Genomic DNA, 27,481 nt, shown 5'->3' with positions numbered 1-27,481 from the left:
ATGCTCTAATGTAGTATATAAGTGGGTTTATAACCACAATGGTTAATACTTTTGGAAGACTCGATAAACTGTTACAAATCGTATGAGAGTGTGGCTCGGTGAGCCGTTTACAATTTGGGAGGGAAATGGGAGTGGTGCCAATGCCATGAAAATATATCCGGTTACAATTATGGAGTGAGGTGGTTTCATCCAAGAATTTCATTTTAGGTTTTTTGGCACGGTCAGTTACAAGATATTATATAAATAATCATCTTACTTTTATTTCTATTAAAAGTGAAGTTGATATATTCCTTACGCTTATTTTCATGAGAATATGGATTCAAAATACTACACCTTTTTTATTTTAGATGTTGTAATAATAATAATAATAATTCAAACTTTAGCCTTGTTTGATAGGAGGTATGAAAATCAAGTGGATAGAAAATGGAGAGAGATGGGAGGATAAAGTTCATATTTTCCTCCATGTTATTTGGTATGATATGAGGTATAAAAAACGACTTTCCATTATTCATTTGTATAAAAGTGAAAAATAGAATAAATGAAAAAATCTCAAATAAGTTGTGCTATTTTATATTTACTTAATATTTTTCCTTCCAATAATTCCTTAATATAATGTAGGAATAATTGTTTTGGATAAAAAATTTATTCCTAATTTTCCATCCATTCTATTTTCCTTCCTAACCAAACAATTAATTTGTTCTCCCTCCTTTAATTTTCCCATCCATCTTTTTCCTTCTTTCCACTTTTTTAATATAACAAAAATCTTGGTCACATTAAAATTGTGTATTTTTCAATCATTAATTTCCAAGAAAAAAAAAAAAAAAAAAAAAAACCTAAAGCAAAAGAATTTTCGGTCCCAACCTCAAGGTTCTTGAACATTAATCCCAAGGCACCTCCATCCATTAAATTCATGGCATCACCTGAAGAAGATCCTTCCCTATCAAAGCAAAGGAATGAGTCCCAAAAACACACCCATTTTTGGAAGCAGACAATCTTTCAACTGCCAGACAAACATGATCTTTCTCCAACACACCCCTCCTATGACTGCATGCTCTGCCGCTCAGAGGTTTGCAAAAAGAGCAAAACTGGAAGGCTCATCCTTGACTTGACCCAGCAAATCCTACTTCAACAAAAGCTTAAAGCCCTCCTCTCAAATGCCTTTTTTATTTATTTATTTTTTTATTATTATTATTATTTTTTTTAGCACCATCATGAGCAAGTTTAAGAGCAAAAACAATTGCTGGTTGGTTTCATTGGGACCTGAGTAGGACCCTTTGGATAAATTGGCCTGTGAAGAAAGATAGAAAACCATCATCCCCCAATGGATCATAGATATATTGTACTAATTAACATTTGTACAAAAAACAAAGAGTTAGTGTTTGAAAAAAAAATGTACTTAATTATATAATATCTGGTGTAATAAAATGGTGATTGGTAAAGTTCAGGAACATTACCCCACGTGTTAAGGTATTGTCCTTATATTTTTGTGCTTATATACAAGGGCATGTGGGTGCTTTGCAAATGAGCGAGAGAGAGAGAGAGAGAGCTTAATTTCTCTATATATTTTAAGGTATATATTCCTTGCAAAAACAATACGTCAATAATAACACTGCCCCAGTGGTGATGGACAAGACAAGACCATTCGGTGCAGGAGCTTATGAAAGAAAACCCCACACCAAGCAAAGATTTCGCTCAACCCCATTTGATTTCTCTCTCTCTCTTAAACGAAGTGTCACTGAGGCCTAACTGAGAAGGACTATGATATGAATGCCAATATAACGACAAAAGGAGGAAAGAAAATTCAGTAGCAAATAGAATGGCATTGTATTCTCTTTCTTACAATCAATCTTGTGACATTGCTCTTTTTGCACTTAATTCGTTTCAGAATTCTCTGTCCCCATGTACTGTAGCATATATGCATGAGAGATCAAAATCATCCAGGAAATTAACATTTTTTTGTTTCCATTGAGCTTTAGTAATAGTTTTGGTCTCAACCATTCAAAGATTTGGTATTATATATCTTTGAATTCCTACTATAGGAAGAAACAATTTGAAAGGATATATATAGCATAAAAATAGCTAGGCTCTCTTCCTTGCTTACCCTGGGTAGAAGTGGATCATATATATATATATATATATACATACTAACATTCCAATAAGAAAAAGAAAAGAGCTTTTTGGATCTCTTATATATTCTCTTTCACAGGGATAGAGGGGATCTAATCATTTTTCTTATCAACTTTTGTGGTTATTAAATTATATGGGGTAGATAAAAATGAACGAAGAGAAAAGAAAAAGAAAGTGTTCGTATTGAAATTGTGATTCTACAAAAAGCCAGAAAGTGAAAGACGCTGCTAAATGCATATAGATCAATACCCATTTTTTCAATTCTTTAATTTTTTTAAAAGTCAGGAAAAGGATCAGAATCAAACAAAAAAAAAATGTTATGGAGTTATTTTAGTACATAAAACGAGTAGGACAATAAATGTAGCAAGATTTCTATTGGATATGGGTATAATTTTGAAATATGAGAAATGGGTTTTGTTTGTAAGTGACCGGTGGGACTAATGGTATTAAATCCAAATAGAATAATATAAGTTGTAAGATATTCAATAATAATAATAATAATAATAATATATCCAATAGAATGGAAGAAATGGTTGGCCAATGGTCGTTTTCACACTGAGGTGGTGGTTACTCAAAAAACCAAAATAAAAAAATAAGGGCATCAATCACAAGGGATTATACATATATTTTTCTCTTTTCCATGGATGCTTATTTCTATATCTTTTTGCAGTTGTTGTTATCACAGAAAGAAATGTTGTTTTCATAAAAGAGTAGAAAGACAGAGAGAAAGACAGAGAAATAATCTAAACGAGTAAAAATACTCAAATCCAAATACCAAGAACCCCCCAAAATCTTAAAAATCTGAAAACAAAATCTAAGAATTCAAACACATAGGGGGTGTGTGTTTGTGTGTTGGGGTATAGAACCTGAAACTGAAAGTGCAAAAAATATGTGAAACCAGAACCGCACGTGGGCACCAGAACTGATAGATTGTGCCTAGGCAGCCGATCAAAGAAACGATCCCCCGGGGACCAGATAGGTCTTATATAATGGGGGGGTGCTAACTATGTAACTTCAAAAAGATTTTGGCTCTTACACCAAAGTACTGCTCTTGTTTTGCATTGCCCCCTATTGCCTATGCCTTTGTCCTCCACAGATGCGACCGTTGCACATAAGTTTTTCTTCCAGACTCTCTCACTTTGGTGTACTTGCAACTTTCAAAATCAAATAAACACTGTTTCCTATATATATTAATATTATACATGACCCCATAAGCTTTAGCCCAAAAACAGGAAAAAAGAAAAAAAATGGTCAAAATTCAAATATTTTTCTTTTTTTTTCCATTTGGAATGGTTTATGGACCACTTTGATCTAAAAGCGAGAAAAGAAACGCAACCTGATAAGTTACAATAATGTAATAATGTGATGGTGATTATGAAAAAGAAAAAGAAAAAGAAGAAGAAGAAGAAGAAGGAAAATGAAGGATATGGAAATTCCTGTTCTTTTTTTTTTTTTTTTTTTTTTTTTTTTGGGTGGGTTACTAAAAGAAGGCTTAATAAAACAGAAAGAGTTGGCATCAAAGTGAAGAAAATAGGGAGCAAAAAATAGACTAATTTTCCAAGGTTGGTTATGAAAGTAAAAGAAAGTGAGATAGAAAATAGAGAGATAGAGAAGGAAAAAATAAATTAACTTCTAATTTTTTTTGTTGTTTTTTTGGGTCCATTGGGGGGTCGATCCAATTATAAGGGAATCGCCAGATATACATTAAAACTCATAATCACAATTTTAATTGAAAATGAAAATTTCAAAAAAAAAAAATAAATAATAATAATAATAATAGAGAGAGAGGGGGGGAGGGAAAAATTAGTAAAAACCTATACTGTAGAAGTAGCAGCAGTTGTTGGAGCAACAGCTGCAGCTCCTCCACCAGCAGTTTCAGTAGTCCCTCCACCACCACCACCACCACCACCACCACCGCCACCACCACTTCCTTCTCCTGTTCTGGCACCGTCACCAGCATCAATTCCCTCCCTGCTAGAACCTACGGACACATTCCCGGCTGCTGCAGACGACGAAGAAACCACCATGGTGGCCGTAACGGTGGGGCGTTTCCGTTTCTTTTTCTCGTACGGAATACCTCTGGCTTTCGCTTGGCTTTCCCTAACTTCCCTCAGGTATATCCTAACCGCTCTCGCTCCGAACGGATTCGACTCCGGCCGTCCACCGTTCTCCTCGTAAGCCGCTCTCAGCCGTCCGATTAGCGCGTCCAGACTTCCCCACGCCTGCTTGAGCGGACAAGCGCAAGGAGCGGGCGGATTCGGGTGCCCGAAATACGGGCAACCCGATATGTGGACTTTGGTTTTTCCGAACTGGTCCAAATACTTCAAGAATTCGATCACGTGCGCCCCACTGCACCGCGCCAGCGTCAATGGAGGCTTGTGGTTTTTCAAGTACTGCAAGAAGGTGTTCCAGTCCCGCCTTTTCTGCGACTCGTACCGACTCGGTGGTGCTGGTGATGAACCTGCTTGATCAGCAGCCATGGCTGACCCGGTTGCTGATGACGGGCCCTCCCCACTATTCGGGTCGGATGGTCCAGTTCCACCACCACCACTTCCTCCTGAAGCTGAATCCATAGCCAAAACACAAACTTAAAAAGGGGTGGGGTTTGATCAGCTATTTCTACGAGTATACTACTTAATTTCTCTAATAAATTCTATAAGAAATAAAAATAGAAACCGTAGGTCTTGCTTGCCTCTTTCTCTGTGTGAGTGTTTGATTGGGTATTAGCATCAAAGGTTATAGTACTACTACTACTACTACTGTGGACTTTTTTTCACCGGGAAAGCTTTCTTTGTTTTTTTTTTTTTTTATATATTTTTTTTGGTGAGATTTTAGGGGGTATGAGGAGGAGAGGGTTTTAGGGAGTTGAAATCATGAGAGAGAGAGAGAGAGAGAGAGAGGATTGAAGCTCTCGTGGATGGGACGTAAAAAAGCAATGGATGAATGAATATGAATGAGACTGCTCTCCGAAGAGAAACAAGAAAAAAAAAAAAAATAGCTAGAGAGAAAGAGAAAGAGAAAGGGAAAGAGAAAGACCGAACAAAAATTTACTAGAAACAGTGTTATTCTAGTGAAGGTTTGGAAGAGGAGAAGAGAGAAATAGAAGAGAGAGAGGTTTGTGTTTTTGTTATTGGAGAGGAGAGAGAGAGAAAGGGGATTCACAAATTCACATGGTGGCCCCTTTGGACGTGACATGTTTGCTAGTCACTCCCCCGCGGCCATCCACTCTTTCCTTCATTTCCTTCCATTTTTTTCTTTTTTTTTTTAAATTTTCCACGCACCATGGGGCGCTTGTGACTTTTTATTTTTTTAATTACAAATTTTTCATGCTTATATTAACTCAATCATATGCTAAAACAACCCCCACAATAATATATTGCATTTGGCATTTGCATAATAGATGACATTATGTACTGGAGGAGTTTTGAGATTTCAATATTTTCATTTTTTTATTAAAATTATAATAAAAATATTTATGTATAATTGTTAATTTTTTTATATAATTAAAATATATGCATTGCATACGTCTAATTTAAAATACGAGAAAATTGAATAAAATATGTAGAAGACGGTACGGAAAATATGGGAATAGGGGGTATAATTGCGTGGTAACCACATGCAAGGATGGTGTGTGGGTGTTATTGTTGGTCATGGAGTGGATAGCAATAAATGGGGTCTGGGTAAGGTCAAACATCTAAAAGCTACTTAGGGTTCTCTTATACGTATGAATTAGAGGATCTTTTATATATGTGTGTGTATATCTATATACATATATATATATATATATAGTCTATCTATGATACGGACGGTTCTTATGTGTATCATAGTATTGGTGACAGTTTTTCATAGTATTGGTGATAATTTTCTAAGAAACCGTTATTAATACTATAAAAAACCGTCACTAATACTGCAGTACTCATGCGGACCGTCCTCATCATAGAATTTCTGTATATATATATCTAACGAAAAATTTTATGGTACAGACGGTCTGAATGGGACCACATCAAAATCGTTTTTTGAGAAAAAAAATATCGTCTTTACTGTATATGTGTATACAGTATACACAGCAAAATTAATACTTTTTTCTTTCAAAAAATATCGATTTTGATGTTGTCCGCATGTGAATAGTTCTACACCATAGAACTATCTTGTATATATATATATATATATGCATTTATATGTATACATATAAAGGATTTCGAGATGTTAAAAAGATTTAGGAAAAGTGATTTTAAAGAACAGTTATTTATAATTGTTAAATTATAAAAATTATATAGATTTAATGGTTATAAATATTATTTTTTATAAATTTCCTTATAATCATTTTTACGTGTATATATATATATGTGTGTGTGTGTGACACAAAATATATGTAATGAAGAGAAAGCAATTTGATTTGTGTTTGTGGAAGGTTTATGGTCTTATTGTTTGTGATATACTGGTTTATCTGTTTTACATTTTCACAACCATAGTGTGAACATATTTCTGATACAGCTGCTTTTGGAACATACATGACAAATATATATGTTGAAAGTTGTATATATTCTGTACCGCCCAATCTAAGAAGTGATTGCTTTTTTTCGATTAACTTTGGTCAAACACCAAACCATCCTAATTGGTTTGCTGTGTCTTTAAACCATACAATATACAAGATTCATCTAATTTTCTTTTGCAGATTAAACAATAAAAGATTACATATTTACTCTGCCTTTTGACAAGAAAAGAAAACACAAAAAAGAAAAGAAAAAAATTTTCTTTTAACGACAACAAGAAAGAAGATTAAAGATGTACAAAATATTTTATTTTATTAAACATATTGGAGTTAGAGATAAATTGGTTAGTTTATTAAAGAGATCATTTTTTATCTAGTTGAAATACCACTTATTCCAAAAGTTTAAGCTGATGAAAGTGGACTTTCACTTCATTTATATTTTTGTTAGCCCTTTTTTCTCTAGGTCCTTACATTTGATTTTTTCTATTTTTGGATGAAGTTGTTAAATTTTTGAATTCAGGATTTTTTAGATCTCTGGCTCTGATACCATATTGAGATACCACTTATTCTAAAAGCTTAAATTAATAGAAAATGAACTTTCACTTTATTTATATTTTTTACTAACAAATCTATTATTCAAGTCGAAATTGTAAGAAAGGATAATGAAGTTACCTAGAAGAGAGAAAGAACAAAAGTTATACAAGGAGAAAATTACCACCTATTTATAATTAGAAATCTTTCAAGTGATAATTTGTCAACTTAAATTGTTTCATAAATAAATGGGTGTGACTTGTGAGTTCAATGCGTACAAGAATTAATGAAATTCATGAACTCGCTCTACCCTGAAAGAAAATATTTTTCACAGAAAAAAATAAAAAAATAAAAAATAAAACTCTTTATCATTCATTATATCGCAATCATCTATAGTCAATCAATGTGAATTAAAACTAATCAAATTAGGTCTTAAAATGCCATATAATTATTATCATTTTCTACGTTCTAAAAACCATAAATAATATTTCAGGTAATAATAAAAAAATTTATTAATATTATAGACTCACCTGAAAAACGCTTTTCAAGTAATGGCATACTAACTTATAGGGGCCCTTTTTTTTTTTTTTTCTGCCAAGAAACTTTTAGGGGCCAATTGTTCAAAACATACACACACACACACACACACACACATATATATATATATACGGAAATTCTATGGTGAGGACGGTTCGCATGAGAACCACAGTATTAGTGACGGTTTTTCATAGTATTAACGATGGTTTTTTAGAAAATCGTCACCAATACTATGAAAAATCGTTACCAATATTGTAGTCCGTATGAGGACCGTCCGCACCATAAACGGACTGTATATATATATAGGAGCCAAATTAACCATAAGAAGTTCACATTTTATAATTTATATAATATTGTATACCCCTTTCTTTTTCTCCATGATCAATCTCTCGTCATTTTACCAAAAACAAATAATCAACCTCTCATCATGTATTTCTATGGACACAATCTTCCAGGCTACACCAAAAAGGAAAAACCCAACAGAGAAAATCCTGCCTCAAAATTATTTTTATTTCATTTATTTATTAAATCCTATAGTATATTGTATACCCCTTTCTTTGTCTCCATGATCAATCTCTCGTCATTTTACCAAAAACAAATAATCAACCTCTCATCGTGTATTTCTATGGACACAATCTTCCAGGCTACACCAAAAAGGAAAAACCCAACACAGAAAATCCTACCTCAAAATTATTTTTATTTCATTTATTTATTAAATCCTATAGTTTTCATGGGCGAAAAGACACATATGTTTTCAGGAAAGAAACCTTAGAGGAGTGAATAGGGGGAATACTAAATGAGGGAAGTATTGGTGGAGAATTGAATGTTCCTATTTCTAATACTACATGTCCAAAGTGATTGACAGATATGACCTAGTACATATAATATAATGACCAAAAACAAAAACAAAAACCAATTTTCATCTCCAAAAATCTAATCTCTACCAAAATGGGAGCTCTAATGAGTGACCCTCTCTGATAATGTAATTGTCACATTTATTCTGAGCTTGTACTAAGCGTGCCATTCTCTTTCTTTTCTTCTCTTTCGTACAATCCCACTAGAAATCAACTTTTCAGATTTGGTCGTGCATTGTGTTCTCTGTGTAATTGCGTTAATCACTGTCTTCAATGTTGTCCATTCAATAATTTATTTATTGCCAACTACACAAAATTGACAGATATATATGTCGTTTGCATATATTTTGTCTATTTTAAACGGTCAAACAAGTAAAATTAAATTGCAAGTCAATCAACCGAGACTCTATATAATTATCTTACTGTTAAATTGCAAGTCAATCTAAGGAAAAATTACGGTAACATTTTATCTATGTTTTGGTAATTGTTCTCTCTCTCTCTCTCTCTCTCTCTCTATATATATATATATATATAAAATGATCGATTATATTTTAGTACTCTGAATTATTTATTTTATGTAATTTGAATATTGAATTTTAAATGCATTAACATGCAATTCACATTATTTTTTTAATTGCATTTTAATATTCTCAGTTTTTAAATAATTTTTCAAATAATGGAATTTACAAATCAAATAATATTTATTAAAAAATAATTAATAATCAACAGTACAAAAATGTATAAATGGGTTTAAATTTTAGTTAAAAAGATTTTAGCAAGAAAAAATAAATTTTTAATTAATAATTTAAAGGGAGAAAATTTTTTTTTTGGTGGACAACTTTAAATTAATAAAGATTTAATTGCTTTTATTTATTATATTATAAAATTTTCAATGGAAAATAAAACTATTAATTTAAACTTATTCACAAAAAAAATCTTATTTAAATTATTAATTTAAATTTTTTGGAAAAATATATATTTTTTTACTAAAATCTTTTTAAATAGAATTTAAACCTATTTACACATTTTTTCCCCTTTTTATGTACATTATATTAATCTTTATTATTTTTGTTATTATTATTATTAAATGTTATTATTAATAATATTATTAAAAACTTTATAGGAAAAATATATTTTTCCTCGCAATAATGTTTTTTAAATAGAACTTAAACGCATATATATATATATATATATATTTTGTACCATGGATTATTAATTAATTTTTAATAAGTATTATTTCATTTATATTATCTAAAAATTCAAAAGTCTATATGGCATAATTTGAAAAATTAAAAGCCTAAATAGAGTGTTAATAAAATTAAAGATCTAAATCACACAAATCTAAAATTTAATAGTATTAAAGTGGAATTAAAAGGATTACGTAAAGTGTAAGTGGATGATCTGTTAAAATTCCATTTGTAATTTGAACAATTTGTACAAAATTTGAAACTTGATGCACAGATAGCCCAATTTCAAAGCTTAGAATCCAAATCATTTCCATAAAAATTCAAAACACTAAAGTGTAATAAATCTTTTTTAAAACTATAGAAATACCTTTCTTAATTTCTAATAATGTATATATATATATATATATTGCAATGTCATCCTTTATATATTTCATCAAATGTCATCCTTTATACATAATTTTCTTTTTGAATCACAATTTTTCAAAAATTTATATGGAAATGTGCAAGTACATTGTTAGTTTAATTTTTTTTGGATGAGCAATTGTGGTTTAAGTGATCGTAATTACCAGAAAATGTGATGATTTCAAGTAAAAAATTTACAAAAATATATGTACAAAAGAGGTAATATTGCCCAAAAAAAAAAGGAAAAAAAGAAAAAAGAATAAATTCGTGAATATATTTTGTAATTTATGGATATATAAAAGCATTTTCACGGAACCGCAAAACAAAAGGGGTGTGATTGTAACTTCGCTGGGTGAATAAAATTACCTTGTTAGTAAATTGTTATCTTGATTTATACCTCACCCTCAAACCCATGGAAACATTTAATTATATAATCGCATGACTTTATTATTATTTATCTAGCGAGTTGTGAATTCAGTTTGTATTTGATTTTCTATATTTTCTTATATTTGCAATATTTGATCAATAAAATGATAAACAAATACTGAGATTGTAGGAGAGACATTATGGGAATTCGAAGTTGATCAATCGTATTGCTTTAATTTTTAATAATTAAATTATTGTAAGAAACTTGATGAATGATGATTTTCCAACATTTTGGAATAAAAACGAAAACAGTAAAACAATTTAGAAAAAAGAAAGTCTAATTTGTTACTTTTGCAGTGTTATTATTATTATTATTATTATTATTATTTTCCCTTGCTAAGCTACCAGCAAACTTGTCTATTCCAGATCTATATTTCCGAGTCAGCGAATCCACAAAAATAGTTTTATAGCAAAAGTGTGCAAGAGGGGGGTAAAAAAAAAAAAAAAATTAAATAAATAAATATTACTCGCTTGTCTTTTATAGTAATTAGTTGACATATTTTTATTTGATAATTTCACTGTTAATTGAAATTGTAATATTTAAAATTTGAAATTAGCATTTAACAATAAATGTCAGATATCAATATTAAATTTTAATATTGATTACAAGCTAAATTATAACACTTAAAAATTATAAATATTGTTAAATATTAATGTGAGACACTTTTCCTAACTGTACAAGTGTAATCATTTAAACATATATATTCAATTTAAAATTTAATGTATTTAAAATAGATATCAATTTTAAATGAATTTATAGATTATTATAAAATTCTGTATACTTTATAAAATTTATTAAAATTGAAGATGAATTTTAGATGGACATTTTTATACACAATTTTATTTTTAAAATTCCATGAAATTTATTAAAATTCTTTAAAATTAATAATTTTTTAAATACTTTGACATTCTAATTTTTTTTTATAAAATCTTAATTGATAAATTTTAATTTATAAAATCTATTAAATTTTAATTGAATATTTTTTACTTTATATAGATTATTTTAAAATCGATATTGAATACATCTAAACTTTTAAACTTGTTTAAAATTCTTTAAACTTTAAATTCAATAAACCATCTTTAAATGGCATTAGTCCCATATATTATTATTATAGACTTCGTTATCAAATTTTGTTATTACAAATTTGATTATTATAGACTTCGTTATCAAATTTTGTTATTACAAATTTGATATCAAATTTAACACCTAAAATGGCATTGACAAAATTTGTAAATTGCCATTGGAGTAGTCAGCGATGATACCATGCCATATTCTTACATGCCATATTCTGACAATGGCATGCCCGGCGATGCTCTGAGACAATAGTGATTAAAGTGTTAAAAGGCAATTCATATTTATTTCTACAACTCAATATATTTATTCCAAAAAAAAAAAATATATATATATATATATATATATGCCAAATAGGAGTTGGATTTTTTTAAAATCTATTTGTATTTATGTTCATCAATAATATAATGTTATTTTATTTAAAAATATTAAAAAAACAAATTTAGCAAGTAAAAATATTAAAAAAATAAATTTAGCTAAAAAATAAATAAAGTGAAAAAATTAATTACTTCTTAAAATAAGATAAGATTACTGGGTACGAATACAAGAATAGATATATAAAAATAAGGGGATATATTCAATCTAAAGTTTAATGGATTTAAAATGAGTTATAGATTTTAAAAGATTTAATGAAATAAAATTTCATAAAAAATTTATAAGAATCCAACAAAATTTTTGGGATTAAGGATTTCACTGTTAAAATCTTTTCATATCCATTAAAATCTATCATTTTTTAAAATTAATGACTTTTTTGAATACCATTAGATTTCAAAAGAATTTTATAAAATCCTAATTGAATACACCTGAATTTTAATGAACTTTTATAAAATTCATTAAAATCTTAATTGAATATCATTGGATTTATATAGATTTCTTTAAAATCTAAATCGAATACTTTCAAACATTTTAACACTTTTAAAATCCTTCAAACTTTAAATTGAATACACCCCTCTAAGAATAAAAAGTTGTCATCCACCAAACAGAGTATTGAAAATATAATATTATATCTCACTCCATGCCCAACAAAGGACAAGATCAAAACCCCTATTTCTTTAGATTTTTCTGTCGTATCTTATGTCATTATTTGTTCCTTGCTTGGAGAAGAACTATGTTACATTTTCACCCCAAAAAAAAAAATTAATTACATGGTAAATAGCAATAAAGGTCCTGGGCTTCTTCAAAATAAATAAATAAAGGTCCTTAATTTTAAATCAATTGATTGTCTCAATTTAAGTGCTAAATTTCAAAAAATGACATTAATTATATGTCCCTAAATCAACATAAATGGTTTTGTTTGGTTAATAATTCTGGAATGATAAACATGAAAAAAGTAAGGAACATTATTTGATCAGATAGATCAGATTGTACAATGAAGACGTCACCAAGATCCGCTAATGAAGAAGCAGTAACGCACGCACTTTGGAAAAATTGTTGAAAGTTTATATAGATGCCCTTAAATGCGTTCTTAAATAGTTTACCAGGTCAATATAAGGACCTTTAAAGTTACATGTTAGATTTCAGCAATAAAAAAAGTTACATGTAAAAAGTTCTAGATTGATGTTAAAAATAAACTTTAGTTTTGTGTATGTTGTTAGAAAAATAATAATAGTTTAATTAATTTTCCACATATAAATTACAAAAAAATTTTCTTTATGTGTAAATAGTTTATCAATTGAGTCAGTCTTATTTAATTTTTGACGATGATGATGATGATGATGATGATGATGATGATGATAATAATAATAATTTGTATTTATATTTTTATAATTGACATTGTTTGCCATACTATTATTAACATAGAAAATTTAGAAATAGTTTGATTTGAATTTGGGTCTTAGCTAATATTTATTTTTATTATATTTTGGTGCATATTATAAATACTAGAAGGGGAAATAAATAAATATATATATATATATATATATAAACAAACAAATGCATTCATTGATGACAAAAAATTTTTTAAAAAATTATTAAAAAAAAAAAAACCATATACTTGGATAAGGGGAAGAAGGTAAGCTCCACTAAGAAATGATGGATTCCTTGATCATGAACAAAAAAGCTTAAAATATAAGGGAGAAAAAAATAATAATAATAATGATCTAGAAATCTGATTCTCAACGAAACGTTAAGTCGATGGATTTGGTAAGAAAGAGTTCATGGTTCACATGCAAGATATATACATTAAAAAATTAATTTGAAGATCTTATTCTATATACCATCAGCTGGCCTTAAAAATTCTAATTAATCGACCCATTAAGTAAAGAGAAAGGCATAAAATTCAATTCCTTTGTAGGTTCGATTATTTTTTGACTTCAGAATCTCAAAATGTGAATTACGATTGCAAGTTGTGTTTTTTTTTTTTTTTTCGAAATATAGTTGAGATTATTGTGGATATATTTTATATGCAAGTCCAGTGCATATTAAAAATAACAAAATTAAAAAAAAAAAAAAAAAAAGAAGCCTCTGCTTGTGTTATCATCTTATCAATATATCACTTATTGTTAAACGGTGGGTGTCATTGACCCACTGACCAAAATTTTGAAGACCATATAATTGACAAGCAATTTTTTCTTTTTTCTTTGATTACTATTATTATTATTATTATTATTATTATTGAAATACAACCATAATATAAAAAGTTAATTTGTTATTTAGTGGCCAGCTATATCAAATCAGCAAATTATGCTACACAAATTTCAAAAGTTCTTTATTCTAAAGCATTTTCAATATTAGCCATTATGTTATTTGTCACTTTTTGATTTTGTGAAATCTGACTCCAAAATTATAATAGAAAACATTATGCTGTGCTTTACTTTCAATGATTTTGCACTTTATCATATATATTATCAAATTAACAGCAAACCTCCCCACAAATATGTAAACAGATATTGTGAGTTTTTTATTCTTAATGTAGTGCAAAATTAAATGGAGATAAAAAAAAAAAAAAGGAAATATATCAAATTTTTAATTTTTTATTAAATTCAATTTTATTTGTATATCATGTGAGAATTTATTTAGCTTCCATGAAAGGTTTACTTTCCTTACTAGCTTTTTAGTATTAAGAAAAAATATTTAAAATAAATATTGTCATATATTATTTGCTAATCCTACTTCTAAATAGCCAATAATAAAAATAAAATAGGCAGTTAATTAGATCATCATATATTTGTGTGTGTGCGCGTGCGAGCGCGCGTGTGCTTCTCACATTTCTGAAAAAAAAAAAAAAAAAAAAAAAAAAAACTAACTTCTAACACCCCTAGTCAAGGGCATTTGGAAGGTATATTTCATCACTCTCATAGTTTTCTTATTTAACCGTATAGTCTAACCCAGTAGGGTTAGGGGTCAATTTTCTAATCTTTCAAAAAATCTCATGCCTAAGTTAAAATATATCATAATCCATCCCAACAAAAACAACTTTAATAGTTTTTTGGCGCTTAAATATATATATAAATGTTTTTTTTTTAATATATATATATATATATATATGTTTTTTTTATTTTTTTTATTTGATCATCAAAAGGTCTTTGGTCAACATCACGCGGTGCTTCCAAAGCTTTCTAGCGACATTTTTTATTTTGCAGGCTCATAAGTTCATCATTTATGAAGGAAGATGAACAATTTTTTGACGTTGATTTTTGTACCAACACGCGTAAATAGAATCTAACTATGGAACAATTTTTTATGTATGTCCCAAATACAAAGGATGAGAGTAGGAAATAAGTTAGAGGGGTTTGAATAAAATTAGGATTGGTTTACTACCCGTAAAATGATTTTTTTTCAAGCTTGTTAACCATAAAAGAAATTTGATCTAATTATACTCATAATCAGGGGTGAAAGAAGCTTCTCGCATGCTTGTTAACAGTTCAAAACTTAAGGGTCTAAATTTGAGATTGATGTTGTTGTATTCACATACTTCTAGGGGTTTGCTACAGATTCAATCCTATAACGGGGAAAGTGCAAAAATGCTGAAGGAATACATTGTGCCAAAAACCATTTAATCTAAAAGAATTTATGAAGGTGTCATCCACGACAGCATTTGACAAGTTGTGATCTTTACATTGCCATAGTTCCTAAAATATAAATAAATAAATCATATATATATATATATACAGTCCGTCTATAGTGCGGATGGTCCTCATGCAGACCACAGTATTGGTGACGGTTTTTTATAGTAATGGTGACGATTTTCTAAAAAATCGTCGTTAATACTATGAAAAACCGTCACTAATACTGCGGTTTTTATACGGACCGTTCTCACCATAGAATTTCCGTATATATATATATATATATATTTTCGTTTACCTCCAGTTGTTACAAAAGAGTACTACAAATATATGTTTGTATATTGGATAAATATCATTAGTTGTGAACTAAAATACCTCTTGAATTAACAAAATATGACAGTAGGATACATAGGTGGTTAAACATGAGGGTAAGGTACTCCATAATATGGTTTCCTTAATGTGGAGAAAGAATTAGGTCCAACAGAATCAGCTACATTTGCCATACTCGTTGTTACTTCATATTTTTTGTTTTGTTTGTTAACTTATGTTGTGTTTTAGGGTGTTCCTATTTCTTTTCTTTTTTTTTTTTTGTTTTGGGGGGGGGGTGTAAATTGAGGCTCTCTTTCTTACTTCAGGATGGGTAATTAGTACAACTATGTTAGTCAAGAGGTCAATTAGGGTCTAAGTAAAGATGGTTGTATGTGATTTTGTTTGTTCATAATGTAATCATCTTCAGTGAAAAAAAAGAAAAAGAAAAAAAGGCACTTAGTTAAGCTATTTCTCATTAAAAAAGAGCAAGGAAAAAATAATTAAGCTATTTTACCTTCTACACATTGTACCTGGTTTGAGGCTCCTTGTATTTTCAAACGGGGTACCTGCCTGCTTTTCTTGTGGCCAATTTGTATGTTTTTATGAAAACTATTCTATTTTTGCTGTTTATTTATGCATTTGGCGAGTGGATTTCATGAGGGATAAAAATAATATATAATCATGAAAATAAGAATTGTTTGGTTATATATAATTATATAAAAAACTTTAAATGTTTAAAAAAAATTATAATTTTATATAATTTAATATTTTTGTTCCTATCTATCATCTTTTATTTTTTTATTTTCAGTTTTAAAGGATAAAACTCTTTGAAAACTGATTTATTATTATTTACAATAATTTTCCCCATCTAGATATCTTCTAATCTCTGACCTCTTAGTCATAGCTGTTGATGTTAAATTATATCATTGACATCACTTTTCAATCTCTAATGATAGGTGCTAAATTTTGGATTGTCAATTTAAGTTGTTATATTTAGGTATTAGAAAATGAGTAGTATCAATTTCTTTTCTCAGCAAACAAAAAATAATAATAATAATAAATAAATAAATGAAAACAGTGCTTTTACTTTTGGGGAAGAAGAGAAGAAAAAGAAAGATTTGCCATTGTTGATAAGGGAGCGTCAATAAATCCATATACTATGTGATAATTTAATTGATTATTCGAAAATAATTTATTTTTTTATATTAAATTTTAAAAATTAATACATAGTTAAATTTAACATCTCAATATGTTCATTGGTATTTATTATCATCCATGGTTTCATAATTTATAAAATGTTTACTAAACGAGATAATTATAGGTGATATGTTATTTTTTATTGATTGATAAATAAATATAATATCGATATGCATGGGTGAACTTTTATATATCGGTAAAATTAATAAAACATTTTATCTTTTGAATTGATAAATTATTTGATATCTTTACTTATTATTGATAATAACTTTTAGGTTCTCGGCAATGAGATTTAACAGCTGGTGGAAAAAATCATAAAACCACTACCGTTTTCAGTAAAAATTGTTAAAAATTCGAATCTTCTCTTCTCCGGTATCATGAATTACTTTGAAAAATTATAATAATAAGTTTTATTTATTTATGTACTTTCACGTAGGAGCCAATGTCTTTGGGGGGTTGTAGGAATGTACCATGGTTGGTAACAATAACATTTCTCATAGCCTGGGGTTCTCCGATTGGCTGGTGATTTCAAATCGTGGGACCATTTGTACCTTTGGATTTTGGCAGTGGGATTCCAAATGTCAGAAAAAATCTACGAAAAGCAGTAAAAAAAAAAATTAAAAAAGAAAAAGAAAAAAAGACAGGCAGAGAATATAATCAGAAAGGAAAACTTTTTTTTTTTCTTTTTTTTTGGTGGAATCGGAAGGAAAACTTGAAAAAAAAAAAAAAAAAAAAAAGGAAATTAATGTGAGTGGGTGCAGACACACAAGGGAAAACATGTGAATTTGGTTAAAGCTCTGACTGAGTTAAGTGAATGGGGAGAAGGAGTACAACGACATTGTCCATTTCTTCTTCCATTAATTTCCTATATCTATCTTTTGGAAATGGTGGAATGCAAAACTACTTTTTTTTACAACAATAACCGTTTGCATTTCCTCATAAAAAATAAAAAAATTGTTTATAGTTTAATTTTTCATCTTTTTAAAAAGTTAAATTTCAATTTACATCAAACAAATTAATCTACATTCATTAAATAAAAAAGATAATCTACTTCTTTCAATATTTTATTAGCAAAAAAACAAAAAATAATCAGTTATTATCCAATAAGTTAAATTCATTATTGAATCATTGTGGCCCATTGTAAGAACTTTAGGCATGTAGCATGAGTAGTAGCATTAATTTTATATATTTCCAAACCAATCTTGTGTCCAGTGAGAAAGAGTTTTGTTGGGAATAATAATGCAATTAATGGAGATCATTGACATTTGAACGTTATAATTAAATTTGGATATTGGGGTTTGAGTGCACAACTTTATCATGTTGATCTGAATTGCTCTAGCAAGATCTGCACTATATAATTGTCAAATAAACTACAAATTAAACTATTAAAGTTAAAGGAGCTTTTTGCAAGGGAAGAGAGAGAGTGAGTCATTTCTAACTAAGAATCAAGCAAAGCTTTTGAAGGTAATAATTTTAATCAGTAATTTAGCCCTTATGGATGGTAAATAAGATTGATGGGGTTTGTGAACAAATTGAAATTAAATTTTTTATAAGTATAAATTAAACTTATAATAATACTATAATCATCAAAATGCTTACCATAATGTTAGCAAAATGATATATCATTATTTTATAGATTTGTTTTGAGTTATACTTAACACATGATTTAGTAAGCAACATTGCAATTGTAGCAGTTCTGTTGAACTTAATAGGATATTGTATTAATTATTATTTTTTTTCTAAAACGTAAGATTTGGAATAATCCACTAATCCTTTTTTTTTTTTGAATGATAGGAAGTATCTAGTCTAATTTTGTTAGACAAAAATATAAATTAAATAAAAGTCCACTTTCTATAAACTTAAACTTTTATAATAAATGGTAATTTAACATGATATTAGAGTTAGAGATCCAAAAGTTCTAAGTTCAAAACTTAACAATTCTATCCAAAATAAATAAATTAAAAACACATGTAAGGAGCAAGAAAAAAAGCCAAAAGAGGCTGACCAAAGCAGACCTACATTTGAGGGGAGTATTAGAGAAAATATAAATCAAATGAAAACCCACATTCCATAAGCTTAAACTTTTGGATGATATCAAGAGATCCTAAATTCAAAACTCAACAACTCCACTCAAAATAAATAAATAAATTAGAAACACATGTAAGGATCGAAAAAGAAGCTAAAAAAAAAAAAAAGACGAGCCTATATTTAAGGGAGAGTGCTTGAGAAAAATATAAATCAAATGAAAACTCACATTCCATAAAAAGAGATAGGTCTACATTTTAAGATAAATGTTATAAAAAAATATAAATAAAATAAGAATCCACATTTAATAAGCTTAAACTTTTAAAATAAGTAGTAATTCAACAGATTTGAACATTTGAAATCATGATACATGAGACAATTTGAACTCAACCATTTGAACTAAATTCAAACTTATCAAGTTGGATCCCTTTTAAACCCGAGTATATGATATATATGTATATATATTTTGGGTCCTTAAAATCAACAAAGACAGGCTTGAAAACCCAATATTATCAAGACAGCCTAGATTTGCGTTCTGTCAGTGTATTTTCTGAATTCCACTTTTTTGATTTACTAATCAATTGAATTTTTTGATACCTTTGTTTTCAATTAATATGAGCTCAAGGTTGCTCAATTATTTCTTAATCAAACATCAGAGATGAATCATTGTACGCAAAAACTCCGTGAAAGTTTTTTTTTTTTTTTTTCTTTTCCTTTTTCTTTTTCCACCAAAAGCATGCATCTCCAATCTGATTGATGGTTATCAATTCAAGCAGATACATATTAGCTTCCACTTAGTAATGAAAAAGCTATGGTGATCTTAGAAAGATGTCTTGCAACCTATGAGGAAACCACCAATATCCATATAAAATGTAATTAGAATAATTTCCTTCTACCTAAGTGATTTTGAATTCACCACCTTCCAATACATGTGGATGACTTATCGAGTGAATATAATTGTTTTATTGGAAACATTAATCCTAACATAAATAATGTTCTATCACAACATATTTCCAACAGAAAATGGGAGTTTTAACACATGTTTTTTATTTTTTGGAGAAGTTTTTGAATTTTAAATTTTAAATTTCAAAAATTGAATTACCATTTATTCTAACCATTTAAACTGTTACAAGGTGCATTATTTTTAATACTTCTCCTTTAACACATGAAGGTCTGTCATGATTTCTTTTATATTTTTATTTAACAGTATGTATGTGTGTGTGTGGGAGCGCGCGCGCGTATATATATATATATATATATTCATGGAGCATCATTTGTATAAAGGAACTTAATCCATTGATCCCTCAATTAAATTAGAATAATAAATTAGATATAATAATAATCAATTAGAAAAGAGTAGCGTAGGGGGAAGATAATGGTTAACATCGTCTGGTCTAGTGCAAATCTTTCTCTGCAAAGTTTCCTAAAAACTAATAATTTTTTATGCAAAAGAAAACGCATCCAATGCCTTCCTCCTCCATTTTTCTTCTTAGACCCTAAATTTAAAGACAAAGATGTCAATCTCAAAACCCCACAATTTCTTTTCTAATAGTATTTTAACACAAATTCATATCTATTTAGTATTTTCATAGGGTGGCTATGCCCCACCACAAAAACGATTCCCTCTTAATCATTCATCTCCTTAAGCAATCAAAGCTGGCTGAGAAAATGATATCCATAGTGTAGCAGGATATTCTATACTTGACCCAACATTATACTCAAAATTGGAATTTGCATTTTCTTATTGCAAATTTCAGTTTAATTAAAAAACACTATTTGTTATTTTTGTCAGTGGGATTTATATTCTAAATAATAATTTAAATTATCATTATTAAAAAATTTATTTTTAAAATTTTAATACAAAATAATAAAATAAAATATTTTAATTAAAAATTATCGTATAAAATAATGAATCGTCGTTGATAAAAACAAATAATAAGACTCAAAAAAAATTTCCCTTACTCAATTTTCAGTGTTGTTGCATGTTCATATCTTATTCTCTCATGTGATTATTTTTAGCTAATTATATAAATTTTATTAGTTTATTTAATATATAGTGTTACTAGAAACAATATGCGGTTGTTTTAACCTATAAAAATGTTATTTAATTAATTATGAAATACTATTTTAGGTAAAGCATGCATTTAATTTCCTTATAGAGAAATTTCTTTTGGGCAAAAAAAAAAAAAATTACTTATCCTTCTAGGTATTTAATCAACTGAAAATGCAACTTTCTAGCATCAAAAAGGTCACTTTTTAATATAACGGTAACATCCATGGTGTGAAAATCCTATTTATCATCTTTATTTCTTTATAATTCTCTTTTTGTTTCTGTTGGATAAAAATACTTTTCGCAATGCGTGTAGGATTAATTACATTATCATTTTTTCTCCTAAAAGAAATGTAGAAATATTTTATGCTTATATTTTTGCCAGCTTTTCCTTATCTGTGCTCTCCCTAATCCCCAGGTTGAGCTTATTAATCATTTTTGGCCAATTGAGCAATGAAACCTGCCTTACCCAAATAATCAAGGTTCTGACTTGTTGAAAAGGAAGCAATATATATATATATATATATATATTTGTTTTTTTGTTTCCCGGATGAATAAAACTAAGCAATAATTTAACAGCAAAAGGAATTTCAAAGAGGAATTAAAGGGTCAAAATCTTTGTACATTTACATATAAAATATTTTTTGTTTGTTTTTGGCGTCCAAATAAAAATTGTAATTAATTAATTAATTATAAGCGGACAAGATATATTGCTGATAATTGTATCATTGCAGTCCAATAAAAATAAAAATTGGCTTATGTTATGTTTTCTTCTTTGACAATAAAGTCATAAAAATAAATGGTAAAAACTTTTATATCTCAAGGGTTCACGACATATGAAATATTGCTACTCGGGGCTTACCCAATGAATTCAGGATTAAATTGTCTCATCCCAATATTAAAAAAAAAAAACAAAAAGAAAATAAAAATGTAGTTGGAAAGTGTCAAATTTTTTAGAAAAATGATTTTTAAAATTCAGTTTTTCAAAAATTAGTTTCTAGTAATCAGTTTTTTTTTTAATATTTGGTTAATAATAAAAACTTAAAAATTTTAAAAATAATTAAATTAAATTTTATATTATAAATTAATGGTAAGTTTATCTTTTTTAAAAAACTTTTATAATTTTTTTTATTTTTTTTTAAATAATACCTATATGATTGGAATAACTTTTCGAATTTATTTTCTCTAAATTTAAAAGTATTTCTTGGATTCATACACACACACACACATATATATATATATATATACAACCATACTCAAATTAATTTTTAATATCAAAACGTTAGAATTTACTTTTTTAGTCTTAAATTACATTAAAAGCTGATATTTAAAATTGTATTTTTTAGTCACTAAATTTTGATAAAATTTATTTTTTAAATAAAATTTTAATATGTTTATAAATTTATATTTATTATTTTTAAATTTTAACTCAATAATATAATCTAAAAATTAATAAAAAATCTAATATTAAAATTATCAGCTATTTTAATTTGAACCCCCATCTCTCTCTCTCTCTCTCTCTCTCTATATATATATATATATATAATCCGTATGGTGGATCATATCAAAACCGATACTTTTTGGAAAAAAATATCGATTTTATTGTATATGTATATACAGCGTATACAACAAAATCGATATATTTTTTTACAAAATATTAAAAAACATCGATTTTGGTGTAATTCATATACGAATTGGTTTGTACAGTAGAACTACTATATATATATATATATATATTTAAATTCTCACCAAATCTCTTTTCTTTTTCCTTCTTTTTTTTTTTTTTGTTTTTTCTTGGCTTAAAAACAAGTAAAAACATGTACCATGAATGGTGCACGGGCTCTCTTTAAAGCATTGATGTTTAACTTGGCATCTCATATATATACATATATATTATGTGTGTGTAGTAGTAGTAGTAGCAGTACAGATGTCCTTGTTTTATTTATTAACCCCACCCACCATTCATGTCCGGTGTTCCCATTCTTAGGTAGGGTCTATTTCCCTTGATGTTGACCCCAAAGCATGAAAAAAGCTTTTTTACAGTGACTATTTGGATGAACCCCCAACATAAAATCAAAATTAAAAAAAGAAAAAAGAAAAATTTTGTTACACGAATGAAAAAAAGGCACTTGTAAAAAAATAGATGAAGACTCATTTACTGAATTAGGCGAGCAATATTTGAGAAAGAAAAAAAAAAAACACATGTTAGAATAATTGTATAGGAAAATGATGGATTTTGTTATATAGTCCAAGATTATTTCGTATTAGATATGAAATTTTGGTGGGAGAAGATAGATTGTAATATTCAGATTAGACATTGTAGGAATCAAAACTTATCTAAGTAGGGTATAATATTTGTGATGGGTGGGTAGGCCTCACTTTTTCCTTTGTCTAGTTGTTGACTAAAAGCAGTCTAATCTAATCTTATCAGAGATACTGCTGAGTACTGACCCCACTTTACCATTCCCGTACATTTAGAGCTATATGCCTATAACCTCCTTTTTGGACTTTTTTTGTGATAGCCCAAACTGAATTCCTCTCTGCCAATAAATAGAATAAAATAAAAAGAAGTGATTTTGGTGTTAAAAAAAAATTATGAGTAACCCGGTTTAACCATTTTTAACTATGCTACTTTTCGTACTTTAATCCCTATACTACAAAATTTAACATTCCCATAGTAAGTGTGTGCATCGTTCGGTTAAATCTGTTTTTCATATATTCTTTTCTGATCAAGTAGAATCGAATTGAATTACCAGGAAAAATCAAATCAAAATGAATAAACTATTTTCGATTGGATTTGGTTGATTTTATTATTTTATAAATTTTTTAAAAAATATTATTATTTTTAATGATTTAAATTTAATATTATTAATATATTTAACCAAATAATTTAAAAATATAAAAATATATTAAAATAATTAATTGTAATAAAAATATTTAAATTTTAATATATAATATATATGATTGTTTCGGTTGGATTCGATTTTATTTGGGCTAAAAATTGTTAAAACTGAACTGAGCCGCCCATAGGCTAGAAACGAATTGAAGCAATTTGGTTTGATCAGTTCCAATCAATTTGTGTCCATCCCAATTTTCTTAGTTATTACCTTTAGATCCGTCAAAATTCAATCATGCTTTCTTAGTTATTACCTTTAGATCGGTCAAAATCCAATCATGCATTTTGACAGATGCATTTGATAAAATTAAGCATATATAAATTTTTGTAATTCTATTTGCAAACTGTTTTATTTTGTTTTATTATTTAACAATATAAAAAGGTGATTTTGCTTAAATTTATTAGAAAAAAATATTACATATGATTTGACAAAACTGCTAAGAGAGGGTTTTGTAACTTGAACACCCAAGTTCCAATTAAAGGGGGGTAAAATATAACTACCTTAAAATTTTATAATGACAAAATTACTATTTTCTAACAAAATAATCATCAATCAAGTCCCTGCAGCCCAATGATCAAAAAAATAGACTACCATTGAGAAAATTATTGATGGATCTATAGTTTTTGCCATACAGCAAGGTGCCTTTTTTTTTTTTTTTTTTTTTTCTTTTCAAAATGTCTTAAAATTTCTTTTAAAAATTACTACTATATAATAGGTAAGATAGGTTGTAATAACACCTATTCGTATTTGCAGAAACTATAAATTCATCTCATCAGATTTAGCATTAAAGACATCAATTAAGGAAAAAAAAAACTATAATTATATGTTCACATAATTTTAAATTTATGCAAGTATTTACTATTTAGTGATATTCTATATAAGATATGTATTTTAAAGCAGAAGAATATGCTTTTGTTTTTTTTTTTTTTTTCTTTTTGGGGTAATGAGCAGAACAATATGTTTGTTGGTTAAACATATAAGAAAGATAAATTTATCACATTAAAAAAATAAATGTTCGTATTACTAATCACTGAGTCAATGCTTAATCAAAAAAGAAAAAGAAAAAAAGAAACCACAGAGTCAACAAAAGAAATTCAAATAAAATAATTTGTAATTTCTGAAAATATAATTTAAATATAAAAATTTATAAAATATGTTATTTTCCACTTTAATATAATTTCGAATGCGTTATAGGCTTACTTTACTCCTAACCAACACTTCTATTTATTATTTTTCAATAAACAAAGTTTTACAACATCTTAAATAGTGAGTGGAGATTGTTCTTTATATGAATTGTTGAAATTGATATTGTCCATTTTATTTATGTTGCACGTTTATTTTGACAATCTACAGTATAATCTAATTGGAGATGCTCTTGATTTACTAAAAATCAAGATTGCATACAATTTAAAATGCAAACTGATATATTTCTCATAGAGAATTTTTTTTATAATTATAAAAGAATTTTATGTTGTATTATTTTTCACGTATTATCATTTAAATATATAAAAAATATAAAATAATTTTATATAATATTTTTAATATCTGAATATAATTCCAAACTAAGCCAAAAACATTTTTTTTTTCATAAATTAAACACCACTCTACAAAAATTCTTCATAAAAATTGGTAGTCATGATTGGATAATGAATCAAAACACTTTTGGATGAAACTGATAGTCACAGAAACTCCACAAATTTTTTCCCAATAAAAACGCTTTTAGGCAATCGAAAGCTGTATTCATTTGAGTATTTAGTCTAAAAATTATGAATGTCTTTAAAAACTTTTGGTTGCATACTTTTGAACGTATTTGAGATGTTCTATCTCATACTTCTAAATACATTTGAAATATTTACATTTAAAAACAATCAATCTCATAGTTAAGAATACATTTGAAATATTCAATTATATACTTCTAAACATATTTGAAATGTTTAAACATATATTTTTTAACATAAATATATTTAATTATTAAATATTTTTAATCATAATTTTAAATAGAAATAATAATATAAATTTATAATGAAACTATATAAAATATGTTTAATAGTAAAACTGGACCTTCTCCTTTTTCATGTTTACTGAAAAGAATACTAATACAATATTCATCGCACCCAAAGTAATTAGACTTATACAATCCATTTATAAATTATAATAATCCTATGAAAAGAAAAAATTAAAAGCAAAAAGGGTCAAGACCACAATCCCTGTCCATGATTTAGGCCCTGTATCAAGCCTGGCACCAAAACAGGAAGAAGCCCACTACTTTATAATAATAAATATTTTATAATTAAACAGCATCTAACATTTTCTGAAAATTATTCTGAAAAGAGTAATAAGTGCTTCTCTTTAATTCGGAAAAACAAAAATCAACTTTACAAAACGTTAGCTAGTGCACCTAAAAGTTTCATATTTTCAACCGAAAAAAAAAAATACATTAAAATGACAAACAAATGATAAAAACAAATTATATGTAAGACAATACATATTTAATATAAGATATTTATTTTGGATCGGCCTTAGGCAGCTAAAATCAAATTCTGACAAAATATGAATGTTAACTTGTACTCATTTCTCCCAAAAAAAAAAAAAAATACACAATTTTTTTTTAACAATATTAATCATATGACTTAATAAAGAGTGCTACTCGTAGGTCGTTTTAGAGGTTCCACATGTATACATTCTCTATGTGTTTCTATTTCTTGTTGATGCACACTGGGAGTCCCTTTTTTCTTTTTCTTTTTTTTTTCTTTTTTTTTTTGGGTAACAATGCACATTGGGAGTCCTGGATTTGCATAGTGATTGCCACTCACACTATCACGCATGGAAAATATTAACCTAACCAAATTGATGATCAATGTGAACTAAAAAAAAAAGAAGCCTACGAAAATGAAGCGATTAGACAGGAACGTGGAACAGCTATGACGAAATATCAAGTCATCTGGGCTTTCTCTCTTTTTTGGTTTTATTTGTTGGTAATTGGTTTTGAAGGGAGAATCCGTATTAGTTTAGCTTTTGATCTTTTTTACTATTGCCAAAAATGCTAATCTAGTGTTTAGTGGGGACTTTATCCAAAGCATTTAAAAGTTGTTTTCTCTAAATGAGCTTCCATCATATGATTAGCTATATGTTGTTGTAACACCCCGTTCCAAATCGCATCGAAATCCGTGCACGTTGACCGAGGTTGACTATTGACCGTTGACCGAAAGGGTCAAAAGTTGACTTTTTGACTCGGTGGAAATTTCGAGTTGACCAGGGTACCATGACGAAGTGCACGATGCTCCGAGTTCGTAGACTGGTAGCACGTAAAAAACGGAGCTACGGTTTGAAAGTTATGGACGAAACAAGTTGAGGTCCAAACTGTCCAAGGG

General features: G+C 27.9%; 1 protein-coding gene across 3 annotated transcripts; it reads right to left on the bottom strand.

The window, feature by feature from the left end:
- Positions 1-1,159: 1,159 nt before the first annotated feature.
- Positions 1,160-5,219, bottom strand: LOC107411558 (protein LIGHT-DEPENDENT SHORT HYPOCOTYLS 5). Of its 3 annotated transcripts, none has more exons than XM_060812061.1 (2): positions 3,942-5,219; positions 1,160-1,288 (listed from the first exon to the last, which is right to left on the bottom strand). In XM_060812061.1, the coding sequence occupies exon 1, from the start codon at positions 4,698-4,700 to the stop codon at positions 3,942-3,944; it is 759 nt and encodes a 252-aa protein (XP_060668044.1). In that variant the 5' UTR covers positions 4,701-5,219; the 3' UTR covers positions 1,160-1,288. The 3 variants fall into 3 exon arrangements, with proteins under 3 accessions (XP_060668044.1, XP_048324827.1, XP_015874653.2); XM_048468870.2 differs by lacking the exon at positions 1,160-1,288 and adding an exon at positions 2,729-3,308; XM_016019167.4 differs by lacking the exon at positions 1,160-1,288 and having other exon boundaries at positions 3,734-4,690; positions 4,820-5,219.
- Positions 5,220-27,481: the final 22,262 nt, after the last annotated feature.

The sequence above is a fragment of the Ziziphus jujuba genome, chromosome 10 (assembly GCF_031755915.1).
Source record: "Ziziphus jujuba cultivar Dongzao chromosome 10, ASM3175591v1".
NCBI classification, from domain to species: Eukaryota; Viridiplantae; Streptophyta; class Magnoliopsida; order Rosales; family Rhamnaceae; genus Ziziphus; species Ziziphus jujuba.
Note: the sequence above shows the minus strand (reverse complement) of the source record. Positions and strands in the feature narration are given on the sequence as shown.

Coding starts and splice junctions, on each gene's coding strand:
- LOC107411558 (XM_060812061.1), bottom strand. CDS start 4,700: ATGGATTCAGCTTCAGGAGGAAGTGGTGGTGGTGGAACTGGACCATCC.